Below are 24,381 nucleotides of genomic sequence, written 5' to 3'. Positions count from 1 at the left end.
TCATTCCTGGTCTGCTCACATTCACCCCCCCCCTTTTTTTTTTTTTTTTTGAGACAGGGTCTCGCTCTGTTGCCCAGGCTGGAGTGCAGTTAGTTCAAGCAATTCTCCCATCTCAGCCTCCAAAGTAGCTGGGACTACAAGCACCCACCACCACAACGACCTAATTTTTGCATTTTTAGTAGAGATGGGGTTTCACCATATTGGTCAGGCTGGTCTTGAACTCCTGACTTCAGGTGATCCACCCACCTCAGCCTCCCAAAGTGCTGGGATGATCATTCACCCTTTAAGGTCACGCTGTGGGCAACAGCTCCTCCAGGAAGCCTTCCAGGAGTGTTCTAGGTTATGCTGCCCACTCCTACATGATCACAGAACTGATAACACTCCACAAGGGGGAATTTCTATCTTACAAAAATTCAACTATAAACAGTCAGGAGGGAAAAAAAAGAGAGACAGATGGCGAGACAAATCATTTAAATCATGTGGGACCCTGCGCACCACTTAGCTCTGCGTCTATACCCTGTGATGAACATCTTGCTATGATTTCTCCCTCCATCTAGCCCAGGGTCATTTATTCTGGAATCTGTGAGTTTGGGGATCTATGGAGAGAGAATTCTGGGGGTCTTTGAACTTGTACATATCCACTGATGAACCTGTACATATTCATAATTATTTTCACTAACTCTAACCGAAATTTAGCATGCCCTTCAGTTATGAATATAGGCAACAGACTGCAGTAGTATGAGCAATCCGAGACTTTGACACCAACAGAAATTGCAGATATTTTCATGTCACATTGCTTTGGTGGCAGATGTCTCCAAATATTATTTATACTTGTCATTATTTCAAAATTAGGGTAGTTATTAGAGCCGATGCCAAATCTAGTTTAATGTGTTAATAAAGAAGCAAATGCATTATTACTCCACAAATTTCTGATTTTTATATATAGTTTGATAGCTATACTTCAATATAACCACTTTCCTTTTTAATCCTCTGCATTTTTTTGCATTTGAAAATATTATTCAGAGCAGGGGAGCATTATTTTGACCATATTCTGAAGGGATCTACAACACAGAGAAGGTGACACTGTCTGCTCTAGACAGTGAGCTAACTGGAGGCAGGGCACCAGGTCCTTCATCTTCCAATCCCCAGCACCTAAAGCAGTGGTCAGTGTGCAATAGCAATTTTTAAGAAATGAACTATTTTATCTATCTTTCTTTCCTTCTTCCTTCCTTCCCTCCCTTCCTTCTTTCCTCCCTTCCATCTGTGTATCAATCATCCATCACCTACCCATCCATCCCTCCCTCGCCCCTCCCTCCCTAACCCCTCCCTCCCTCGCCCCTTCCTCCCTCCCTCGCCCCTTCCTCCCTCCCTCGCCCCTCCCTCCCTCCCTCGCCCCTCCCTCCCTCCCTCCATCACCCCTCCCTCCCTCCATCCATCCAGGATGCATCTATCACCCCTTGTCCACCCATCCCTCTATCCATCCACCCATTCATCCATCCATCCATTATCCACTCATCTATCTACCCACCCACCCCTCTATCCATCTACCCACCCATCCACCCACCCATCCTTTATCCACTCATCCCTCTATCCATCCACCCATTCATCCATCCATCCATTATCCACTCATCTATCTACCCACCCACCCCTCTATCCATCTACCCACCCATCCACCCACCCATCCTTTATGCACTCATCCCTCTATCCATCCACCCATCCCTCCATCAACATCCATCCATCCATCTGATTCAATCTACAGTTCTAACAATTGACACCCCTGTACTTGGTCTCCCAGATCCAGTTCTGCAGCTCAACTGGAGACTCCCTAAGAAGGAAAAGTGAGTCACTGTGGAAAGAGGTGATACTATTTCCTTGTATGGCCACGGGCATGTCACAGAATGTGCCTGCAGCTCAGCTGCCTTTCACAGGCTGAACACGGAGCGCTGTCTCCAGCTGCCACCCCATGGGCTGGGGCCCCAAGCTCAGGTACAGCGCCATGCCTGTGTTCAGATCACTTCCTTACCCAGGAGCATTGTGGTTTTCTGCTTTCAAGGTATCCCAGAATGGTTAAATCTTAAAGAACAATCGCCAGCCACCATCAAATACAGAAACTGCATAGAATGGTGGTTACGAGTTCTGTGTAGGTCCAAAGACCAGCTCCCCACTCACTCTTACACGACCTTGGGTGACTTAGTTAACCTTCTCCTCTCTGTGCCTCAGTTTTGTTATTTGAAAGAAGGCGTAACAACCACACCTCACTTACACAGGTTTATGGGGAGATTAAAGAGAATCTTCCTTATGGGAAGATGAAGTGAGTTAATCCATACACTGTACTTAGCACAGAGCCTGGCACATAGTAAGTGTTCAACAATTTTTAGCCATCATTACCCACCATTTCCTCCAAGGAGGCAGACAATCAGAACATTAGGACCCAGAATCCCGAAAAATGGAGCTATAGAATTCACAAACACCCCATGTTAAAAAATGCTTACATCCACTCACATCTAACATTCAAATCGAGGCAGCAAGATAGTTTTTACCCACTGGTTTGTTGAAGATTATAAAGATTGATAATCACCAGTGCCTTTGAAAGGGGAAACAGGAAATCACATAAGGCTTTGACAGGAGATGTGAAGAAACCTCCTCATAGGACAATATAAAATGTAAAATGCACACACCCTTTGAGCCAGCGTTGTTAAATCTAGTCACTTACACTACAGAGGTACATTCCCAATGGAGCAAACATGTATTTACAAGAAGGGCTAAAGGCAGCATAATTTAAAATAGAGAGGAAAAAACAATCTAAATGTCTATCAACAGGAAATCAGTTAAATAGATGATGAAATAGTTAATGCATTTAATTAATCTTTACTGAACAGCTACTACATCCCAGAGACCGTGACAGGTGCTGAAAACCGAACTCGACAAAATAGAAAAGTTAAAAATAACGAGGAAGAGTGATACATGCTGACAGGAGATGAGTGAAAAGATACAGAGGAAAAGCAACTTACCATAAATTATGTTTCATAAAACATGTATCATAAAATATGAGGTTCCATTTCAAGGAAACAAATTCCTGCCAATATGCACGTGAATACACTCACGTACATATATTAAGTTGGTGCACAAGTAATTGCGGTTCTTGCTATTACTTTTAAATGGCAAAAACCGCAATTACTTGTGCGCCAACATAATACAAGTTAAAATGCAAAGGAAAACTTCGGAAGTAGTAAAAAAAAAAAAAAAAAAAAAAAAGTTAACAGCAGTTATCTCTGAAGAATAGTCATAGGAAGTGATGTGCTTTTGAATTGTTTCCATCATGTGCTTGTATTGCATTAATCCTCTGTAGGTCCCGTATGCTCCATCTCCTCTCAGAACACATCCAGCACCAAACTATTTTATTTTTAATTTTTGTGTACACGGAGTAGGTATAAACTACTTCTTTCAGCTTTCACTATTAACACTCTGGTCCAAACCAACCCTGCACACCCCCTAACATATTACAACAGCCTTCCCCCTCACCCGTCCCCCCGTTCTTGCCCTTGACCCATTACAGTACATTTTCAGCAGAGCAGCCACCAATCCCATTTTCCAAGGCAAGGCCATGTCATTCCTCCGTTTAAAATCCTCTGAAGACTTTCCAGTGTGGAGCAAAGGAAAGACCCTTTTAAGTTTCCCGAGGTTCTAATGATCTAGCTCCACCTCCACCACCCTGCTCTCCCTTACTCATGCTGTTCTAGCCATGCCAGGCTATGCTGGTGACCAACACACCAACCACATCCTACCTCAGGGCCTTTGCCCTGGCCGCTCCCTGTTCCTTCCTCTTTCTACAGAGCTCTACCACTCACGCTTTTGAGATCTTTGTTCAAACACTGCTGCATGAAAATGTCTCCACCAAAGGAAAAGGGCAATCTATCTCCAACTGGCCTGACCTGGCCCACAGACCTCTGCTTTGCTCTCCCATGCTCTTATCGTCATCTCACATGACATATCAACATGCATTTCTCGGTTGGGCGTGGTAGCTCACACCTGTAATCCCAGCACTTTCGGAGGCCGAGACAGGCAGATCACATGAGGTCAGGAGTTCGAGACCAGCCAGGCCAACAGGGTGAAACCCCATCTCTACTAAAAGAAAAAAATTAGCTGGGCGAGGTGGTACGTGCCTGTAATCCCAGCTACTCAGGAGGCTAAGGCAGGAGAATCGCTTGAACTCAGGAGGCGGAGGTTGCAGTGAGCCGAGATCACAGCACTGCACTCCAGCCTGGGTGACAGAGCAAGACCCTGTCTCCAAAAACAAACCATACATTTCTAATTTACTACCTGTATAGAACATGAGTTCAGGAGAATAAGAACTTCTGTCTTGTAGGCTGTTGTATCTCCAGCCCCTGAAACAGTATCCAGGACGTCGTAGGCACTCCAAACATAATAGAATACACTGATCAATATTATAATAATATAATATGATATGCTACTAATAATAGCAAGGATGAAAAACAAATCCAGAAAAGAACTTCAAGTCCCAAAAGAAAAATTTTTATAAAAACAAAACATACATTTCGAAAAAACATGTTTCCAGTCACAGCTGCCCGCAGAGAACAGGGTGGAACACCCAACAAGAAACTAACACGTAAACACCTCACGGCCAGCACAGCACACAGCAGCCTGGTTGTCTCAGGCAGCCGCTCTGCACACAGGACCCTTTCACAGAGTCCAGGGAGTAAATGCCAGCCGGGTTTGAACATGTTACAATGTCAGCCCCTGAAGCCACAGGCTATTTTCGGGTGTCAGGCAAACCCACAATCTTCTGTAACAGCCAAACTACTGCAAATCTGAAAACCAGCTCCCTGCGGTCTTTAAGGGGACAGGACTCTGGGATTGTCTAGAACTCCTCTAGCTGAAAGGAACCTAGTGCCTGCTGCATTAACAGCGACTCAGGCACGGGTGGGCTTGGGGTCTCCATCCCCCAGATGTGAGCTGGAGGCCCTACATTCTTTTGTGCCTCATATTGTGCTGGCTTATTTTTAAAATAAAAAATAATAATAATAATTTGAGACAGAGTCTTGCTCTATCACCCAGAATGGAGTGCAGTAGTGCAATCACGGCTCACTGCAGCCTCCACCTCCTGGCCTCAAGTGATCCTCCCACCTCAGCCTCCTGAGTAGCTGGGACTAAAAGCACGGGCCACTACGCCCAGATGTTGTTTTATTTTTTTTTTTTTTGTAGAGATGGTCTTGCTATGTTGTTTGGGCTGGTCTCAAACTCCTGGCCTCAAGAGATCCTTCCACCTTGGCTTCCCAAAGTGTTGGCATTACAGTCAAGAGCCACCATACCCAGTGTGCTTGGCTTTTTAAATGAGGAGAGGAGCCGGGCACAGTGGCTCAAGCCTGTAATCCCAGCACTTTGGGAGGCCGAGACAGGTGGATCACGAGGTCAGGAGATCGAGACCATCCTGGCTAACACGGTGAAACCCCGTCTCTACTAAAAAATACAAAAAAACTAGCCGGGCGAGGTGGCGGGTGCCTGTAGTCCCAGCTACTGGGGAGGCTGAGGCAGGAGAATGGCGTAAACCCGGGAGGCGGAGCTTGCAGTGAGCTGAGATCTGGCCACTGCACCCCAGCCTGGGCAACAGAGCAAGACTCCGTCGCAAAAAAAAAAAAAAAAAAAAAAAAGAGAAGAGGAACAAGACGGCGTTCTTCCGTACCTCATCACACCCACAGTGAAACACTTGGCACATGCTATCTTGTTTGTAACTTCAGCTCTCATGAGGTCACTTGGAAGCAAAAAATTAAAACCCAATGACATTTACAGGGAGGTGTTCAACCAGCAAACGTCACCAGCTCCGTTTCATTCCAGTCAATGGGTGTTGATTGTCACACAGTCTCTGCATCCCATGCTTGGTTAAGACAGCGGTTTTCAGCTCAGGGGTGATCTCCCAGGAGATATTTGGCAATGTCCAGAGACATCTGTGAGACAACTGGAGGAGGGAGTGTCATTGACATTTAGTGCGTACAGGCCAGAGATGCTGCTAAACATGCTACAATGCAGAGAACAGCCTCGCAATAAAGAATAATCCTGCCCCAAATGCCAGTAGTGCCCAGATCAAGTGACTCCAGGTTAGTCAGTCCACATAGGTGAATAAGGTTGCCCTGGGGAAGGGAGACCTTAAAGCACTGCAGTGAGGCTGGAGGGAGAACGGGGTTGATAAGATCTGGTACACCTTGGAGCTTCTGAGATATGTCTTCGCAGTCAACTAAGGATTCTTTTCTTTTTTTTTTTTCTTTTTTTTTTTTTTTTTTGAGACAGGGTCTCACTGTGTCACCCAGGCTGGAGTGCAGTGGTATGATCTCGGCTCACTGTCACCTCTGCCTCCCAGGTTCAAGTGATTCTCCTGCCTCAGCCTCCCAAGTAGCTGGGACTATAGGCATGCGCCACCACGCTTGGCTAATTTTTATATTTTTAGTAGAGACGGTGTTTCACCATGTTGACCAGGCTGGTCAGAAACTACTGGCCTCAAGTGATCTGCCTGCTTCAGCCTCCCAAAGTGATTATACACAGGCATGAGCCACCGCGCCCGGCCTAACATAGGCAAATCTACTACCTGGCCATGTCTGAACATACCCCGGGCCAGAAAAGGAGCTTCCTCGGCCTGTGGGTGGCAGAGGTGAGACCCACACGGCCAGCTGTTGGCCCATTTTTATTTCCTTAGAGGATGTCTCAGCCTCTGCTACTCTTACCACTCAGCATCCAGGCAGTTCTTGGCTTCACTCATGTGGTGACAACACAGTTCATCTCCGAACCGCACACAGGCAAAAAATGTCCCAGCTTGCTCGTGAGACAAGCACCTAGCTTGGCTGCCAAAAACATTCTGGTATTTCAAGTCATGCTGCTTCCCTGTCTGCAAAGAGGAAACCAGCTACCTAAACAGAGGAGGAGGAATATTGCAGAGAGGGCACAGAGCAAATCTCTGCAAAGAATGCCAACGTCTTTGCCCTCTCTGTGGCACAGGGATGCAGGAGGCAGTGCATGGAGGCTCGGAGGCTGGAGAGCCTCTGCTCCCCAAGCCTGCTACTTCCGCAAGACGGAAAAGGCGGGGGGGTCGCAGCTTGCATTCAGAAGTGACAAGAGAGTGTCTCTAGCTTATGCTCTTAGCAGTCCTCATGGCTGCTTTAACTAGTTGGGAAACTGAAGCTCAGAAGCTTAAAGCCTTTCTCAAAGGTGATGCACTGAGCAAGTGAAAGAGTTGGGATTCGAAGCTAGGACTACGAAAGTAAGTGCTTAGTCGCCAGGCACTGTTCTGTTGCTTAATGCATGTTAAGCCATCTGATCATCCAAACAAGTCTAGGAGGTGGCTACTACTGTTACTTCAACCGTTTTTGGGTTTTGGTTTGTTTGTTGAGACACAGTCTCGCTCTGTCACCCATGGAGGAGTACAGTGGCATGATCTTGGCTCACTGCAACCTCTATCTTCCGGGTTCAAGCAATTCTCCTGCCTCCGCCTCCCAAGTAGCTGGGACTACAGGCGTGTACCACCCCATGTGGTTAATTTTTGTATTTTTAGTAAAGACGGGGTTGCGCCATGTTGCCCAGGTGGTCTTGAACACCTGACCTCAGGTGATCCACCTGCCCTCGCCTCCCAAAGTGCTGGGATTACAGGCATGAGCCACCGAGCCCAGCCTACTCCGACCATTTTTAAAGAAACTGAGGCACAGAGGGATCGCTGGCGCGTGGAAGGTCTCACAGCAGCTGAGTGGTGAGCCAGGGGGTCTACTGCAGAGACCATAACCTGCCCCCACGAGGCCCGTTCTCACCTCCCCAAGGGGCCGCTTGGGGTGACCAGGTCCAGACGGCCCTTGTCCACTTTGCAGGCGAGACCCTAGGAGGATCCAGAGTCCCGAGTGTGCGGGGGACAGGACAAACAGTACCCGGGGGACTGTCACTGAGGTGAACGAGCGCAGCAGGCCAGGTGGGGACTTCTATGAACCAGTGACCCCATCCCGAGCACCCATCCAAAGAGGCAGCTGGTGGTCGCCAGTCACTGACATCTAGAGGCTCAGAGTGGTTTTTACCAACCAGTTTTTCAAAAATCTTCCAACCCCACCCTTCCCCTCTCTAAAAATTTAAACAATTTAAAAATCTTCCCAAGGCCAAAGGCAACCCATACGCAGGTCAGAGATGGCACAAGGAGGCCCATGGCACAACTCTGAGTCCAGGGCCAGGAAATGAGAAAGTCACCTCCCGCTCCCATAACTGGTTCCGGATTCTAACTGGGCCAGTGAACGTGGAGACAGGTCATCTGGCCAAGAACTCTCTTTAAGCCCGTTTTAGAGCTGAAAGTTCCTTCTTCTAGCGTTGAGCTGGCAGGACTTTTCCTTCTCAGGACAATAAAACTGCATTTCTGTCCTCGACCCCACCCATCTGGCACCTGCACCACAGCAAACTTCAGTTTTCCACCCAGTTCTCTTTTGTTCAGCGGAAAAAATGAGCTACAGTTCCCAGAAGAAAACGAGAACAGGGTTATTATGAAGAAGATGCTCTTTTTCAGAAAGGCAGTTGAAGGCAGTGGGGAAGGTCACATTGAGGGCGGAGTCGGGGCGGCCCCACTGCTACTCCCTCCTGCAGGACCACTTGGTCTCGAGAAGCAGCTACGCGCTGGCCCTCCCTGTTGGCTCTCACAGGCACAAACCAGAGGCGGCGGCGTTTCTAAGAAGTCAGATTCAAACTCTAGGACAGTTACCATTTCCTGGAGGTGTGACTGAGAACTAAGAAGGGGTGATTTTGTGAAGGCCTTGCTTGCAGGCAAAAATAACCTGTCTTCTCTGTCTGTTTGCTCTGGGGGCTACAGGAAGGAGATGAAGGTCTGTCCCCCACCTCTCCCCACCCCACCATGCCCTAGACCTTAGTCCCTCCCCAGTGAAGAACGCCTTTACCACCGTGGGAGAGACAGAGGAGCATGAATGAATGACAAAACCCCAAGCTGACCCTGCCGGGGGCATCTCTTCTACACATGTGGCTCCTGCGGTGCTTTATTTAGCACGAGACTGTTCAGAATGTTTATTTTTGGCTCAGTTTGAGGGGACAGTTTTCACAAATAGAATGACAGCTATGATCTTCTCTTTAAGAAAAGAGCTTGGACAATCCACCGTTGGGCATTCCATTTCAAGAGCTTCACTGTCCCCTGGTTCCATTCTGGGACCTCCCCTCCATTGGAAGACCCTCTCCTTTAATCAAAACATGACACAAGATGACAGTGACTCCCATTGGCAGTGCTGAGCCAGTGAAGGGGGGCCCAGTCAGGGTCCCTGAAGGAAAGAAATGTTACTCTCCAAACTGAGGAGACTTTACAAAGAGATTCTTTATAAGGGAAACTAACAAGGGAGGTGCTATACATCAGGGCTGGCTACAGCCAGGAGCTGTCACCACCCTGGGGCCTGAAGGGAAGGGAGCAGTGTTCCCGGACCATGGAGACAGTAGCTGCAGCCACGGGAGAGGGCAGCCCCACAGCAGCTGTGGCCCGGCTAGGGGGGCACAGCCAACCCATGGAAACCCTCATCTCATCCCTCCATCCTTCCTATCTCCTACCAGTTCCTCTCCTTGGCCAAAGCAAAGAGAAGTCCTTGCTGATGAAGCCCACCAAGGTCAGCCTCTGTAGGCCCAGAGAAGAAAGGAGAGGGGTGGAGAGTAGATCTGGGGCTGGGGGTTGGGGGGCAGAAGAAACCCAACATATTTCATCTTGCTAATGCCCAACATGGAGACCGCAGGAGGAGGCACAAAGAGGGCGTGCGGGGCTGTGGATCTTCCAAGCTGAGTCTCCACCTCCCACTGTCCCTAAACAGCAGAGGAATACTGGTTTGCTACTAAAATGCTGAACGACTGGGCAAACTGCTCAGCAGCTCTGGGTCCTGGTTTCCTTCCATGTCAAGTATAAAGGTGGAACCCACAGCCAGCACTGCAGAAGAGGGAGGCCTACGTGTGGGCCCTCTCAATGCCACTCCGGAACTCTGTGATCTCAGACCAGGGACGGAGCCTCTCCATGCCTCAGTGTCCTCACTTGCAAAGGAGGGGAGTGACAGCACCTTCCCCAAGGGCTGTGGTTATGAGGAAACGAGGTCACACACATAAAGTGTTGAACAACATCCCAGGCACACAGAAAACATGCAATCCCCCCTCCAGCTCTCACATTCCCCAAGTTTGGGCCTTGTCTATGGATTTTTACACGCTTTATACACCTGCACCTCCCTCGTGCTGCTATTTTTTGTGAAAGCAATTTTCTTCATTGAATGATCCCATTAACTAGAACCTGCAAACCCAGCCTGAACATTCTAGCACCGAAACCTTCTCTTTTAAGCTCCGCAGTACGCACAGCCCTGCCCCAAAACCCCACGGAGAAGATCGCTTCTGCTTCAAAGATCTTGGTGCGTGTGCTATTTATGCCAAATGTTAGCGATGCCTCCTCGCTGAGCCTCCGGCTCGTAAGTCAATGCAAAACCAGCCACACTGCCTTGTCGCTCAGCGGCAGCACCACGGGCTTCTGCCTCAGTGCTTGAAGTGAATGGCGGAGGGGGTGCCCTGACAGAAGATGCGTGTGCTGGAAGGGAAATGAGACCACTGCCTCCCCAAGGCGCCACTGCTGTGCTCACCGTCTGCAGGGCAAACCCTGCCACAGCCTGTGGCCTCAGCTACTCATCCTAGAATCCACTCTGTATGGACAGATGTTTCCAAGCCCATGTGCTCTGGATTGCCAAGTGAGTGATCTACAGCAAGCTAGAGCTAATCTATATCCACATCTAATACATATCAAATCTCTGTATCAATAAATAGATACCAAATCTCTATGTCAATTCTTTGTGTCAAATCTGTCTATATCTAATCTCTAATCTCTCTTTTTTTTTTTTTTTAATGGAGTTTTGCTCTTGTTGCCCAGACTGGAGTGCAATGGCATGATCTCGGCTCATGGCAACCTCCACCTCCTGGGTTCAAGCAATTCTCCTGCCTCAGCCTCCTGAGTAGCTGGGATTACAGGCATGCGCCACCATGCCAGGCTAATTTGCATTTTTAGTAGAGATGGGGTTTCTCCATGTTGGTCAGGCTGGTCTCGAACTCGTGACCTCAGGTGATCCGCCCACCTCGGCCTCCCAAAGTGCTGGGATTACAGGCGTGAGCCACTGCGCCCGGACTCTAATCTCTTTCTATATCTTATTGCTATCTATATCTATCTTGCAACATAGCAGTGAAGGAGACAGTATTTCCTGTGTCACCTGGCTCTAGTTCAGGTTCTATCTCTTACTGACTATACAACTTTTAAAAGGAAACTTGGTCTCTCTGGCTTTAGCGGGCTCCTCGGTAAAATGGGGTTAAGGTTAGTATCTCCAGGGGTTATTTCCCAATATACGAAAGCTAAACTGCTAGGTTCAAAGGTTCAAATCTTGCTGCCTTTGCTACCTGTTGGGCAAGTAACTTAACCTCTTTGAGCCTCAGTTTCTCATCTATAAAACGGGGATGACAGTAATACTTCCCATATCAGACAGCTGTAAAATGCAAATGAGCAAATCCATGTAAAGAACTTAACTTAGAAGAGTGCCTCGCATGCAGTATAAATGCTTAATTCATGTCACATAAAAGTGCTAAATGTATGAATCCATGTCCAATGTACACTTCCCATCTCCATGAAACACCTATTCAGTGTATATAATCATTATTGACAAGAGCGATCTTTTTTTTTTTTTTTTTTTTTTTCCCGTGACGGAGTCTTGCTCTGTCGCCCAGGCGGGAGTGCGGTGGCACAATCTCGGCTCACTGCAAGCTCCGCCTCTGGGTTCACGTCATTCCCCAGACTCAGCCTCCCGAGTACCTGGGACTACAGGCGCCCACCACCACGCCTGGCTAATTTTTTTGTATTTTTAGTAAAGACGGGGTCTCACCGTGTTAGCCAGGATGGTCTCGATCTCCTGACCTCGTGATCCACCTGCCTCAGCCTCCCAAAGTCTTGGGATTACAGGCGTGAGCCACCGCGCCTGGCCAAGAGTGATCATTTTAAGTGTTCTGAGTTAAGGTCTTAAATTCAAACCTTCAATGTCTCGGGTGAAGTCCACCCCCAACAAGAAGAGAGGAATGGTGATCTCAACATGATCTATTTTTTGAAATGGTGCATGTGGCTGCACTTTGGGGAACTTGTTGGCTATTTGAGGAATGTTGTTTCATATCATTGACCCTGAGTCATACAGACTAAAAAGGATCCCGTGGTCAGGGGACTGCAGATCCTCCCTGAGAACGACTCTATGCTCCAGGTCCAGACTCCCTGTCCGCTGAGCCAAGTCTCTGCCCAGGCCGTGGTCTTGCTGGTCACCTACCTGCCCCACCAGGACTAAATAGAGACGCAGCAAATCAGAGCCAGAGGAAAACATAATAAAATGATCCGGTTCCTCCCCAAACTAGCCTTCTCTGCCCCAGAGAGGTTCTTCTGCCACAAGGAGGCTGACGGGGGGAAAAAACAGATGGGCTGAGAAGCAATTTAGTCTCACCATCCTCTCAACAGATGCTGGGCACCGTAAGAATTAATGGGCTGGAGACTCAGGTAAGAGCCATTCAGAAGCTCCCTGATTACTCCAAAAACCACTCTCTGCGGAGGAAAAGGTTAATCGAAGCCCAGAGCCGGAAGAGCGGAGAGGAGACAGCAATTGCTTTAATGTCGGGAGTGGGGAAGAGCTTCACAAGAAAGAAGTTTGCACAAATGAGCCTGTGGTCTATCCCTGAAAGAAGAACCAGGCCTAAATATCAAGATATTTGAACGACCTTCTTCAGTCCAGAAACCTTGGCAAACCCCTCTCTAAACCCCAGCCAAGTAGCTGGATTAAGAAAAAAAAAAATTTTTAACTCTGCATGTTCTCTGCACTATTAAGCCATAAATCTCTGAGGAAGCCATCTCCTCATGAGGTTTCTTCTCCCATAACGATCCAACAGGATCCAGTTTTTACGCACGTGATGCACATGTTCCTGCGTATCGTGGGTTATTGTGTACCTAGAGTCAGACATGTCAATGCAGGCCTGGACACATTAGCAGATGAATATGTCGGCCAGGCACAGTGGGTCACACCTGTAATCCCAGCACCTTTGGAAGCCAAGATGGACGGATCACGAGGTCAGGAGTTCGAGACAAGCCTGGCCAATGTGGTGAAACCTCATTTCTACTACAAATACAAAAATTAGCCAGGTGTGGTGGCACGCGCCTGTAATCCCAGCTACTCAGGAGACTGAGGCAGGAGAATTGCTTGAACCTGGGAGGCGGAGGTTGCGGTGAGCCGAGATCACAGCATTGCATTCTGGCCTGGGTGACAGAGCAAGACTCTGTCTCAAAAAAAAAAAAAAAAAAAAAAAAGATGAATGTGTCACGACCACAGCCTACAGCTGGCTAAAGTCTGCACTTAAACCAGAAAGGGTGATGTTTGAACATAAACAAGAGAACAAACAAGGAAGTCACAATTGTATGACTGGAAGTGTCTTTGTAAAATAAACTGTCCTCAGAACAAACGAGGTTACTCTGGGGTTTCCTAACCTTGCCACTACTGACATTTGAGGCTTTTTTTTTTTAGCAGGAGAGGGTGCTTTCCTGTGCATTATAGGATGTTTAGTAGCATCCCTGATCTCTACCCACTAGATGCCAGTAGCATCCTTCACCCCAAAGTTATGACAATCACAAATGTTGGTACAGTGGCTCATGCCTGCAATTCCAGCACTTTGTGAGGCTGAGGTGGGTGGACTGCTTGAGCCCAGAAGTTCAAGACCAGCTGGGGCAACATAGCGAAATCCCAGCTCTACGAAAATTACAAAAATTAGCATGCACCTGTAGTCCCAACTACTCGGGAGGCTGAGATGGGAGCCCAGGAGGTTGAAGCTGCAGTGAGCTGAGATGGAGTCACTGCATTCCAGCCTGGTTGACAGAGTGACAGAGCAAGACTCTCCAAAAGAAAAGGAAAAAGTCTCAGGTGATTGTCAAATGTCTCCTTGGTGGTCAAAATTGACCTAGTTGAGAACTACTGGTTTATACTGAAGTTTAAGTTCAGCTGAACATCAGTCAGCTAATTAGCTATTAGCCAAATTTCAGACATCAGCCCCCAGCTCAGCATAACACTGCTGAGACCTAAAGTTCCTTCAGTCTGCCAAATGCTCACATCAGACATTAGTTCGACTGGATGCCCCTGAATTTAAGCATCTCTCCTTCTCTCCTACCCTCCTTAGTCCTTTTCTTTCTCCCCTGCCTGATTAAGTAATTCTTTATTTATCTTGACATTATAATGACACAAAAGCATTGAAGGAGCGAACGCCTTAATTGAATCTAAGAAAAACTGGCATTATTTTTTATAGGAATCCAGACATACTATGCAAAAAATTCAGAACTCTGTCATTAGGGTCTTTTTGCAAGGTTAACTCTTAACTGTAAGCTCTTCAGCACATCTCACCTCCCCGGCTCAGAAGCTCAAACCTCACCTCTCCAGCTCTGATTCCCCACTACCTGGGAGATTTTACAACCACCTCCACTCTACCCGGTCACTCTCTTACAAACATGTTTGTCTTATTTCCACCCACTTATTACTATCTGAAGTTACAGATGCATTTATTAATATCTTTTTGTATCTTTTTCATCTGACTCGCCTAGAATGGATGCTTTCTAGGTAAGGAACCTTCTGTTTTCCTCTCTGCTGTATCTTTGGCATTTAGCACAAGGCCTGGCCTCCACATGGCCCAACAGCGATTTATGGAATAAGGAAATAGATGAATCCCTTTACATAGATATAATTTCTCAAGTGTTAACTTCCATTCACATCCACTACTCATTTTCTACAGCAGCCTTGTTCACAATCATCATGGCTTCAGCAGCATCTTTAAATCATGTGAATGTCATTCCCTTCCCTCTACCCCCAGTTAGCTGATCAAAGAAAGTCAAGTAACTGGTTGGTTTCAAAGAACGAGAAGTTGGGAGTTTTCCTCCTGATGCCTTTGATCTCCAGGTCCTGAGGGGGATCTCAGCATAACTGAAGACCTGCTCCTCCTCTAACTCTAGCCAAGTTCACAAATACCCAGATTGACAAATCTTGACTCAAAAGAGCTCCTTTTATTACATCTCCCAAGGTAACTTCCGTGTTTGAGTGGAGGCCATTAGCTAATTGACAGAGACCCTGTTGAGGGTGGGGGGAGTGGGGGCAGGAGGAGGCAGAGACGCTAAAATTAAATGACACGAGACCTTGCCAATTGGAGTGGATTCAGAAATGATCAACTGTCTTGGGGATCGATGAGAGAGAGAGAATCAAGTAATAAGGATTCAAATTTATCAAAACACTATTGATGTGCAGGGACATGTTTCGCTTTGGTTCTTTCAAAATAAATTTTCATTTGGGTCCACTGCTCAAACCATTTTACCACCAAGTCCTCTGACAAACTGTCAAAGATAACTCACTGTGCAAAGCACTGTATCTTTCTATCCATCTACCCATCATGCATCTCTCTACCCATATATCTAAGGACATCTGTGGATAGTTGTGCTAAGCACTGTCTATCTGTCCATCTGTCTATCTATGGATGTTGGATTGCATATACCAAGCCCATTTCTCCAGCTTTGCCTGAACGTTAGCAAATCTTTCCACTCGTCAAGGCAACTTTATTTTCTTTCAAAATAGGAAAGCAGTTGAGAAGATAAGATTCTGATGTCATGCAACCCTGAGTCTAATGTGCACCAATACTATCTGCTTCCTGTGTGACCCTGGGTAAGTTACTTAGCCTCTCTGACCCTTAGGTACCTCATGTGGTACCGCAATTAACACCTGTGTAACTAGGGCATTTGAGGATAAAATGAGAGAAGTCAGTGCTTGGCAAATGGTAAATGTTAGTAAGAATGGGGATAAGAATAATGCCACCAAGCCACTCACTGAACTCCTTTTTTTTTTTTCCATTTCTAGGTCACCTGATCCCCTGGCAATCACCATCTGGAGACCAGGGAAGCATTCACCACCACAAGTCGGGGCTTCCTTGGTGCCTCCCCAGGGGCAGCCTGCTGAGGCGGGAACCTGACACCAGGGATTTAAACCTTCCTCGGCTTCCTCATTCTATTAATCTGGCCGTTAAGCAGAGAGTCCTGCTGATGCCAACAGATGCAAAGCTCTGCTGTGCTAACGGCAAAGAGCATTAGAGGAGTCCTCGGTAGCCAATCAATCCATCTCCCCCAACTCAGAACAGCTGCACAGGGACAGATGAACCAAGCAATGGCTGAGGACCGCTGCAATTCACACGAGGGAGAGAGGGATGCAGGAAGGAAAGGGCCCCTGCACAGCCCAGTGTTCTAATGCAGGCCAGGTCTTGGGCAAGCAAAGCAGCTGATGCATTGTGCAAGGACACAGCGCTTGGTGACATCTAACAGGCACGCTAACCTGTGACAGCTGGGCTCAAGGATGGAGCAGGCAATGCTGTCCTTAGAAGCCAAGTGCACTGGGGGAAAAGTGGGAAGTGACCCAGGGCTCAGGGCACATCTGTCACCGAACCCCTGCAGAGTTGGTTCTTCCAAGGTTGGCCACATCTGCCATCGTGTTCATGGCATATGGGTAACATTTGAGGCACTACTTCCTGCCAGAAAGGGACCTGACCCCCTTGTCTGACCTGCCTGCAGGCAGCTGAAGAGGATCCCATCATTCACTTCGCAATGGGCTGAGGCCCAGCACAAAGTCAGATCTGGCCACAGGCTTGTGCCAACAGTCACAAAGAAACATTTGCACTTTGCTTGGGTTCCCACATCTCTTTAACATGGGAAATCAGAACTCGGGGAGCGACAACAATATTCCCAGGCTCCCCAAAGACAGAGAACCAAATGAGACTGATGGAGCATTGTTTGGACAAATTGAAGCCCTTCCCCAGTGGCATAGCACAAATGCTGAGAGTCTACCTTGTGCCCCTGCTGGCTGCAGATGGAGGCTCAGGTCTCTTAGGCTAACAGATTGGATTTTAAGAGTGGTCACTGTGCGAGGAGCTGCTGCTGGAAGCCTCAGGTGCTGGCCAAAGCCACTGGTCTGCAACTCCTCTTTCCCATGCGGGTTTTGAAGGGCTGACGGGGTGGTGTCCAGAGTGAAGGGTACAGCAAGGTCAAAGACAGAACCATCCAGGGGTGCAGCTGTTCCCCTTCCAGGAGATAAGATTTGACTTCCAGAGTTCGGGACACAGATGTTTGCCCATGGGTCTTCCTAAGTCTAACAGGCTATCTTTCTGGGGAAGGATAAGGAAGAGAAGGACCATCATTTTAAAAACACCCCGGAAGTTCTCTCATAGTCCATGGGGTAGACTGGGGAGAGACATTTCCCAAAGGATAGCACACACATCTCTGATAGGAAGTTTAGGTGACATCAGAGGGTGCCTAAAGGAACATTATTTTCACAGTTTAATATTTATTTTAATGTGGTGCAAAAAATATATAACTAGCCCTTCAAACTTGTGGTTCCACAAATATTATTGCTCGAGACAGTGTTTCTCAATCTCGACACCATTAGTATTTAGGGCTGGATCATTCTTTTTGTCACCCAGGCTGGAGGGCAGTGGCTCAATCTCGGCTCACTGCAGCCTCTACCTCCTGGGTTCAAGTGATTCTCCTGCCTCAGCCTCCCAAGTAGCTGGGATTATGGGCACATACTACCAAGCCCGGCTACATTTTGTATTTTTTTTTCAGTAGAGATGGGGTTTCACCATGTTGGTTTCACCATGTTGGCCACGCTGGTCTCGAACTCCTAACCTCAAGTGATCTGCCCACCTCGGCTTCCCAAAGTGCTGAGACACAGGTGTGAGCCACTGTGCCAGGCCCAGGACCGGATATTTCTTTCCAGTGGGGGCCTGTGTGTTGTAGGAGATTGAACAGCAACCTGGATCTCTACGTACTAGATGTCAGTCGTAAACCCCCCAACCAGATGAGACCACCACCAAATGTCTTCAGACACTGCCGAATAACCACCGGGAACCAAAACCACTTCCTGATTTAGACCCACTGGATTAAGGTAAGTCTATTTCTCAAAGCGAAGTGAGTTACGTTAAGGAAAAAGGTATTTTTAGGTGACTTTATAGAATAGATGAAATTCACATGAGGCAAATGTGGTCAAGGTGGTAAGTACAGACAAAACCAAGCCAGAGAGCAGCCAAACAGGCAGAGGCAATGGAATCCTTTTCCTCCTCAAAGCTGCACCCTCTATACCTCCCTGCTGGCCCTGCTGCCTGGTCAGCCCTGGGGCCCATATGGCTACACGTGTGTGCCAGAGAAAGGGAGGACAGAAAAGCACAAGGAAACCCTGAAGATCTGCTGGCCTTCCCCAGCAGGGAGGAAGCAAGGAGGGTCTCCTCATTCCTCTTAGGAGGACCCAAGCAGAGATGCCAACGAGAGGGCAAGGACCCAAGGTGGAGGGGGCAGAGGCCAGGGGAGCAGCTGGTCCTTTCCAGTGCACCCCAGAAACCCCTGAAACTCCCGAGCTGTCATTCAGCCTTGAAAGGTTCCCACAGGTTTGACTGTGACTGACACTTGCAAACTATTCCCTGTGGGGCTCTGAATGAGGCCCGTCCTGTCTATCTTCTCTCTTGCCTGTCAGCCAAACTCAAAGAGCTAAGGAAAGAATCAGTCCAAAGACAAGACACATCCCCTTCAAACCCAGCAGGAACGGTAACAGTTCTATTGGTTTAAAATGCTACCACTCACAAGCACTTAGCACGCACCCCGGACCTTATAAACATCATTTCCTGTAATCCTCAACCACAACCCTGCAAGGTGGGCACTACCACTGGGATGACATTTCAGATGGAAGGACACTGGCTTAGACATTATGTGGCCCCACAAACGTCGCAGGGTAGAAGACACAGAGGTGGAATTCCGCCCGGCTCTGTTGAACTCCAAGGCCTACACTCATAGCTGCTGCAGTGTCGTATCTCCCAGGAAGGCAGCAAGCAGACAGTCAGGACCGTGCCCTGCCTTACAAGACCCGCTGGTCATCCTCCTCTCCACACGGAAACACCACTGCAATCATGATTCCTCAGAATGGCCTAACACGCAAGCACATGAAAGGATGCAACTTCCCTCCGTCTGCCGCCCTCACTGCCAAGGAAAAAAAGTCCTCCAAGTTCAGGCATCAAAGAGCAGCATCTTCCCGCTTCACGGCTCCCCTCTGTCTCCTCTCTCCTTTGCATGAACCTCCGCACAATGGTTGGGTAGGAGCGAAGGACGGAGGAAAACTCAAAAGAAATGATTATGGTTCTTGTCACAGGTGGGAGGGTCCTCAGACACCTGGGTGCGAATATGTACACATGTACACCCACACCACTGCACACACGTGTACACTAGCTGCCAGTGTGGATACACACATGTGCAGGCACACACACATCCAAATGGGACAAGGGGCAGCCATGGGCCTGTCCAGCCTTTCGGGGCCAGGGGACAAGTCCCCTCGAGAGCTGGAATATCAAGGCTAAGTGGCCAAGACAGGAAAGGTACTCACCTGAGTCTCCAGGGTGATGAGCGGACTCGGGTGTGGCTCCTGTGGGATGAAAGGAGAAAATGCACGTGAGGAGTGGAAAAAAGTTAACTTACTACCCCAGCATCATTTTCTTTCTTTCTGGTTTTTTGTTTGTTTGTTTTTTAAAGAGACAGGGTCTCGCTTTGTTGCCCAGGCTGGAGGGCAGTGGCGTGATCACAGCTCACTGCAGCCTCGACCTCCAGGGCTCAAGTGATCCTCCCACCTCAGCCTCCCAAGTAGCTATGACTACAGACATGTACTATCATGCCAGGCTTTTTTTTTTTTAATTATTTTTGTAGAGATGGGGTCTCACTATGTTGCCCAGGCTTTTCTCCAACACTTTGGCCTCAACGATCCTCCCACTTTGGCCACTCAAAGAGCTGGGATTATAAGCATGAGTCACCATGCCACGTTCTCAGCATCATTTTCAAACAAAGCTTGATTTCTTCAGTGCTCAAGCCACCCCATGGGGAGGGCAACCCAATCTGTGTCCTCTATTCTACAGAGATGTCAGGACAGCACAGCCCAGTCTGCACACTGCCCCAACACTTCCTCTCATGCCCAAGTGATGAAGGAGGCTCAAGATTTTGTGAAGGAAACACCCACATGGAGATCACACAAAACAACAAAATGTAAAGAAAAAAGAAACAAGGCACCCTTGTCAAACAGCTCAACGTGCATCCAAACCCTCTATTCGGAGGAGAGTTTGGCTCCGTAAGAGGATTAGGAATAAACCAGAAAGAATATAAAGTCCTGACTAGGGGCAAGGCCATCATCAATTTGTGTCTGATCTTGGAAAGAATGAGGGAAGGAATGAGCGCGAGCAGCTTAATTTCTGGTTTGAGTGGCACATTCCAATGGGCTGGGGAAGGTCTTTTTTTAGGATAGAGAAGGCCAGAGAAATGTCCTATTCATTCACTCTCTACAAAAGCCGATTGACCGGGAATGCTTGGTGGTACTGTCTCGGGTCATTAAGCATGAACCCTTTGGGCTGGAGGAGACACAGGGCGGGTACAGGAGGAGGAAAAGACTGAGGGGAGGAGCTGGTGGTGTCCAGTGAGTGGTTTCCAAAGAAAACAGGAAACCCAGCATATGAAGGCTATTTCTGTCTACACCATGTCTGCTCTGAACTTAATCACCTTGGATTTATAATTCTGGGAAAAACAACCTTAAGCTTCCTCCTACAGAGAATGGGCATGATTTCAGGGCCCTGAAGTACACCCAGTTTGAAGCTTTGCTTTCTCTTAGCAGATTTTCCACCACAGGGTTTTAGGAAACCATGCAAATTAGCACCAGCCCACTGTCCCATAATGTGAACAAGAAGGAAATGCAGGGAAATCGGAACATTCTAAACTCCTCCTCTAGGTGAGCTGCCATTCACTGTCTTGATGACTGTTCTATGATATCTTTGTAATGATCCCCAATTCTGAGGGGTGTAAGAGGCACGATCTCAGAAACATGGTGAGCTCTGCTCCGCTCTGTCCTTTAGGAAGAAGAATTCGTCGTCCCCCAACTCCAATTCTGAGTCGAACTCCCAGTAATTGTCCACTGGTGTAACTGAAAGGAAACTGCCAAGAGAACATCCCACATTAATTCTCACATTCCCCCAGGCATTGAGTCTTCCTCATACCCAAGAAAACATTGAGGGAAACATGTTCTCCCCGTCTCCCCACATTGCAGCCTTGACCTATACAGGATTCTGGAGAAGTCATGAAGGAGCTGTTTGGGGGCCTGTCTCTTCAAATCCTTACTGATTTCTTCCCAGGGGTGAAGAAGTGACAGCTAAGATTGGTAAAACCCAACATTCGTAGAGCAACGTTTTTTTGATCAGGCAGGTTTTGTATCACTCATATGCAGAAAGAGTCTATTCTGTACTTCCTGTTTCCCTGTGTCAAGCAAGCAACTGGGGCAGGACCCATTTTTGTCTTTGGGAAGCAAGACCATCCTCCTGGTCTGTGGGTGGCAGCGTGAGTCAGACCTGGTATGTGCCTAGTGGGTGAGAGCATGCAACATCTGCTATTCAGGTCAGAGTAGTCTGGGTCTGTCTGTCTGTCCATTCAGATCTTACCATCTCGATTTCGATTTTAAGATAAGAAGCTGCATCTCAGCCTCGAAATTAGCCTCAATCCCCAAGCCAAGTCCTCGCAAAGCACCAGACTGGGGTGTTGGGCGCGTGCCCAGATTAATTAAGCTGTACTTCACAGACCATTTGGCTATTGTCTGAGACTTATGCTTCATTGCTTAGAATCTCCACGAGGTTGAAGAGGGGAGAATGCCATCCTGAACCCCTAAAAGCAGCTCCAATGGACAAGATTTTCCTTGGGAAGTCATAGGAAATCTGTCAACTGTGTTGACAAAACCAAGAGCCTGATTTCTAGATGCAATGAAGCATCAATTCTCTCTTTGATGTTCCAAAATCAGAGACCTTATCAGTGCATGGTCAGGGATCCAAGATTAAGAAGCTTCTGGAAAGCAAAAGCACAAATGCTATCTATTTAGCATCTTCATTAACTAACCGGGAAGAAGATAAAATCCTCACAAGTGGTCACATCATTAATACTTAGGATTCACTTGCCAACATTATTAGGCTCTCCTCCCTCTGTGCGCACTGGAAATGGAAGACTCTCCCTAAAGAGCCTCAGCCCAGAGGATTCAAGGTATGACTAGATATCTGTGCGGTCTTGCTTTCAGCAACATCCTCCTTAATTGGAAAGGCTAACGAAGTGGAACCAGGTCAATGATGCTGTCTGCCTAATCCATCGTATCTGTCTAAATTGGGACTCTTTGGTTTACAGTAGAGTAAATTCCTGTCCATCAGAGGAAAGCCTCCTGGAGACCAAAGGGGAATTTGCAATGTGCATGCATGCTACAGTGGAGTGCTTTCAGAATCTTAATGCAGGTACCATGGAACTGCCCACAACAAGGAAAGCCCTTCCATATCATCTATTGTAACAGCTCAGTTGGGGAAATGAAATGGGGAACTAGGTGCACTGAATTGGCAGCCCTTATTCATCACAGCTCCTAGATCCACACCCTCTGGTCATGTGACTTGGCAGTTCTTTGCTGTGTGCTGCTCCGTCCCTTAAGCGTGGGTTTGCCCATTTGACTGCTTTGCCCAATGGAAGGTTAGTAGATGTGGCATAAGCCGAAGCTTGAAATATGCTTAGGTGATGAAGTGTGGCCTACTGTGTTTTTGCCATTACAAGAGATCACGTCCCCAGTACCCTGCTGGTCCAAGGAGGATGACAGACACGTGAAACAGACCTGTACACAATCTGCAGCCTGAAGCCACGCCCAGCCTAGATCAGCCGACCCCCTGCCAACACACAGAAAATATATGCTTGCTATTTCAAGCCACTGAGTTTTGAAGTCATTTGTTATACAGCATTATTGTGGCAGTAACCGATCTACTTATTTATTTATTTTTTTTGAGACGGAGTCTAGCTCTGTCTCCCAGTCACCCAAGCTGGAGTGCAGTGGTGCGATATCCGCTCACTGCAAGCTCCGCCTCCAGGTCTCATGCCATTCTCCTGCCTCAGCCTCCTGAGTAGCTGGGACTATAGGTGCCCGCTACCACGCCCGGCTAATTTTTTTGCATTTTTAGTAGAGACGGGGTTTCACCATGCTAGCCAGGATGGTCTCGATCTCCCGACCTCGTGATCCACCCGCCTCGGCCTCCCAAAGTGCTGGGATCACAGGCGTGAGCCACCGTGCCCGGCCAGTAACTGATACACTTTCTAAACACTGACCTCAATAGATCAAAAAGTGTTGTCACAAACACTCACAGACTCAGCACCTAAATACCACTCATGCTCTTTCTCTCAGTCTGCAAATGCATCCCAGGAACCTGAAATAACTACAGCTAATGGCGATCATTTATAGAGGGCCTCCTAGGTGCCAGGCCCTGTGTGCTAGCTATACCATTACATCAAGCAAGGAAATAAGTGACCATCAGGATCTTGCATGCCTCTGAACTAGCCCTCAATCCTGTGTGCCCAATATACCAGTCCTTCTGAATTTATTATTTAAATACCATCACAACATGACAGGAAAAGATTACTTAGAATCCTTTCGCCTGGAAATACATACAGTTTTCATTCCTTTGGTTTATTCTTAACTTTGTCCTATGGGCATATTACTTGACTGAGACGCTAAACAGTTGAATAGTAGCAATAAATGATATTTGTTAAGTTCTCACTATGTTCCAGGTACTGGGCTTAACTTCTATGCCTGTATCATTTCGTTTACCCCTGTAATAACCCTAAGAGGTAGATATTATCACGATCACTATCATTAGTATAGAGATGGAGAAACTGATGACCAGAGAGACTGGTAACCTGTCCGAGCCACACAGATGCTGTTGAAAGCCTGGATTTGATCCCAGCATTTTACACTGGAAAACTCTGGGATCCACTCTTTTACAAGAGCTCTGTTGGAAAATACATTATTACTTTGGACAAAGTAATCCTGCAATTTTTGGATAATGTCTATCAAAATCAAGAATACTTATAGCAAATAAGCAGTACCACCTTAACAAATACCGAAATCTTTTTATCATCTGTCTTTTTTAAAAAGGTAGTGGACATGGCTGATAGAAATTAGCACACATATCATGACTAAAAACAAAACAGTCACTTTGCCACAGCAAGGAACCGTGTAAAGTTAGCTAAATCAATCCACACGTGTTTACTAAGTTCCGATTCAGTAGCTAGCTCTATGCCTAGCAGGCACCATGAGGGAGACAGAAATGAGTTTAAAGTGACTCTGTGTACACCGCTATTCCCAAAGCTAACTGTTTAACTAAGAGGCAGGAGCCTGATTACAGGTCTTAGAGCAAATGAAACTTGTCTACACCTCAAAA

The 24,381-nt window shown here is 47.5% G+C and overlaps 1 protein-coding gene across 1 annotated transcript in view; it reads right to left on the bottom strand.

Annotated features, from left to right (window-relative positions):
• Positions 1–24,381, bottom strand: part of XYLT1 (xylosyltransferase 1) — a 366,386-nt gene that overhangs the window by 232,510 nt on the left and 109,495 nt on the right. The window contains exon 2 of the mRNA XM_015125707.3: positions 19,503–19,541. Within this exon, the coding sequence (XP_014981193.2) occupies positions 19,503–19,541 (39 nt within the window). The remainder of the gene's footprint in view (positions 1–19,502; positions 19,542–24,381) is intronic.

The sequence above is a fragment of the Macaca mulatta genome, chromosome 20, assembly GCF_049350105.2.
Source record: "Macaca mulatta isolate MMU2019108-1 chromosome 20, T2T-MMU8v2.0, whole genome shotgun sequence".
Taxonomy (NCBI): Eukaryota; Metazoa; Chordata; class Mammalia; order Primates; family Cercopithecidae; genus Macaca; species Macaca mulatta.
The sequence above is the reverse complement of the archived record's forward strand: the minus strand, read 5'-3'. Positions and strand labels throughout refer to the sequence as shown.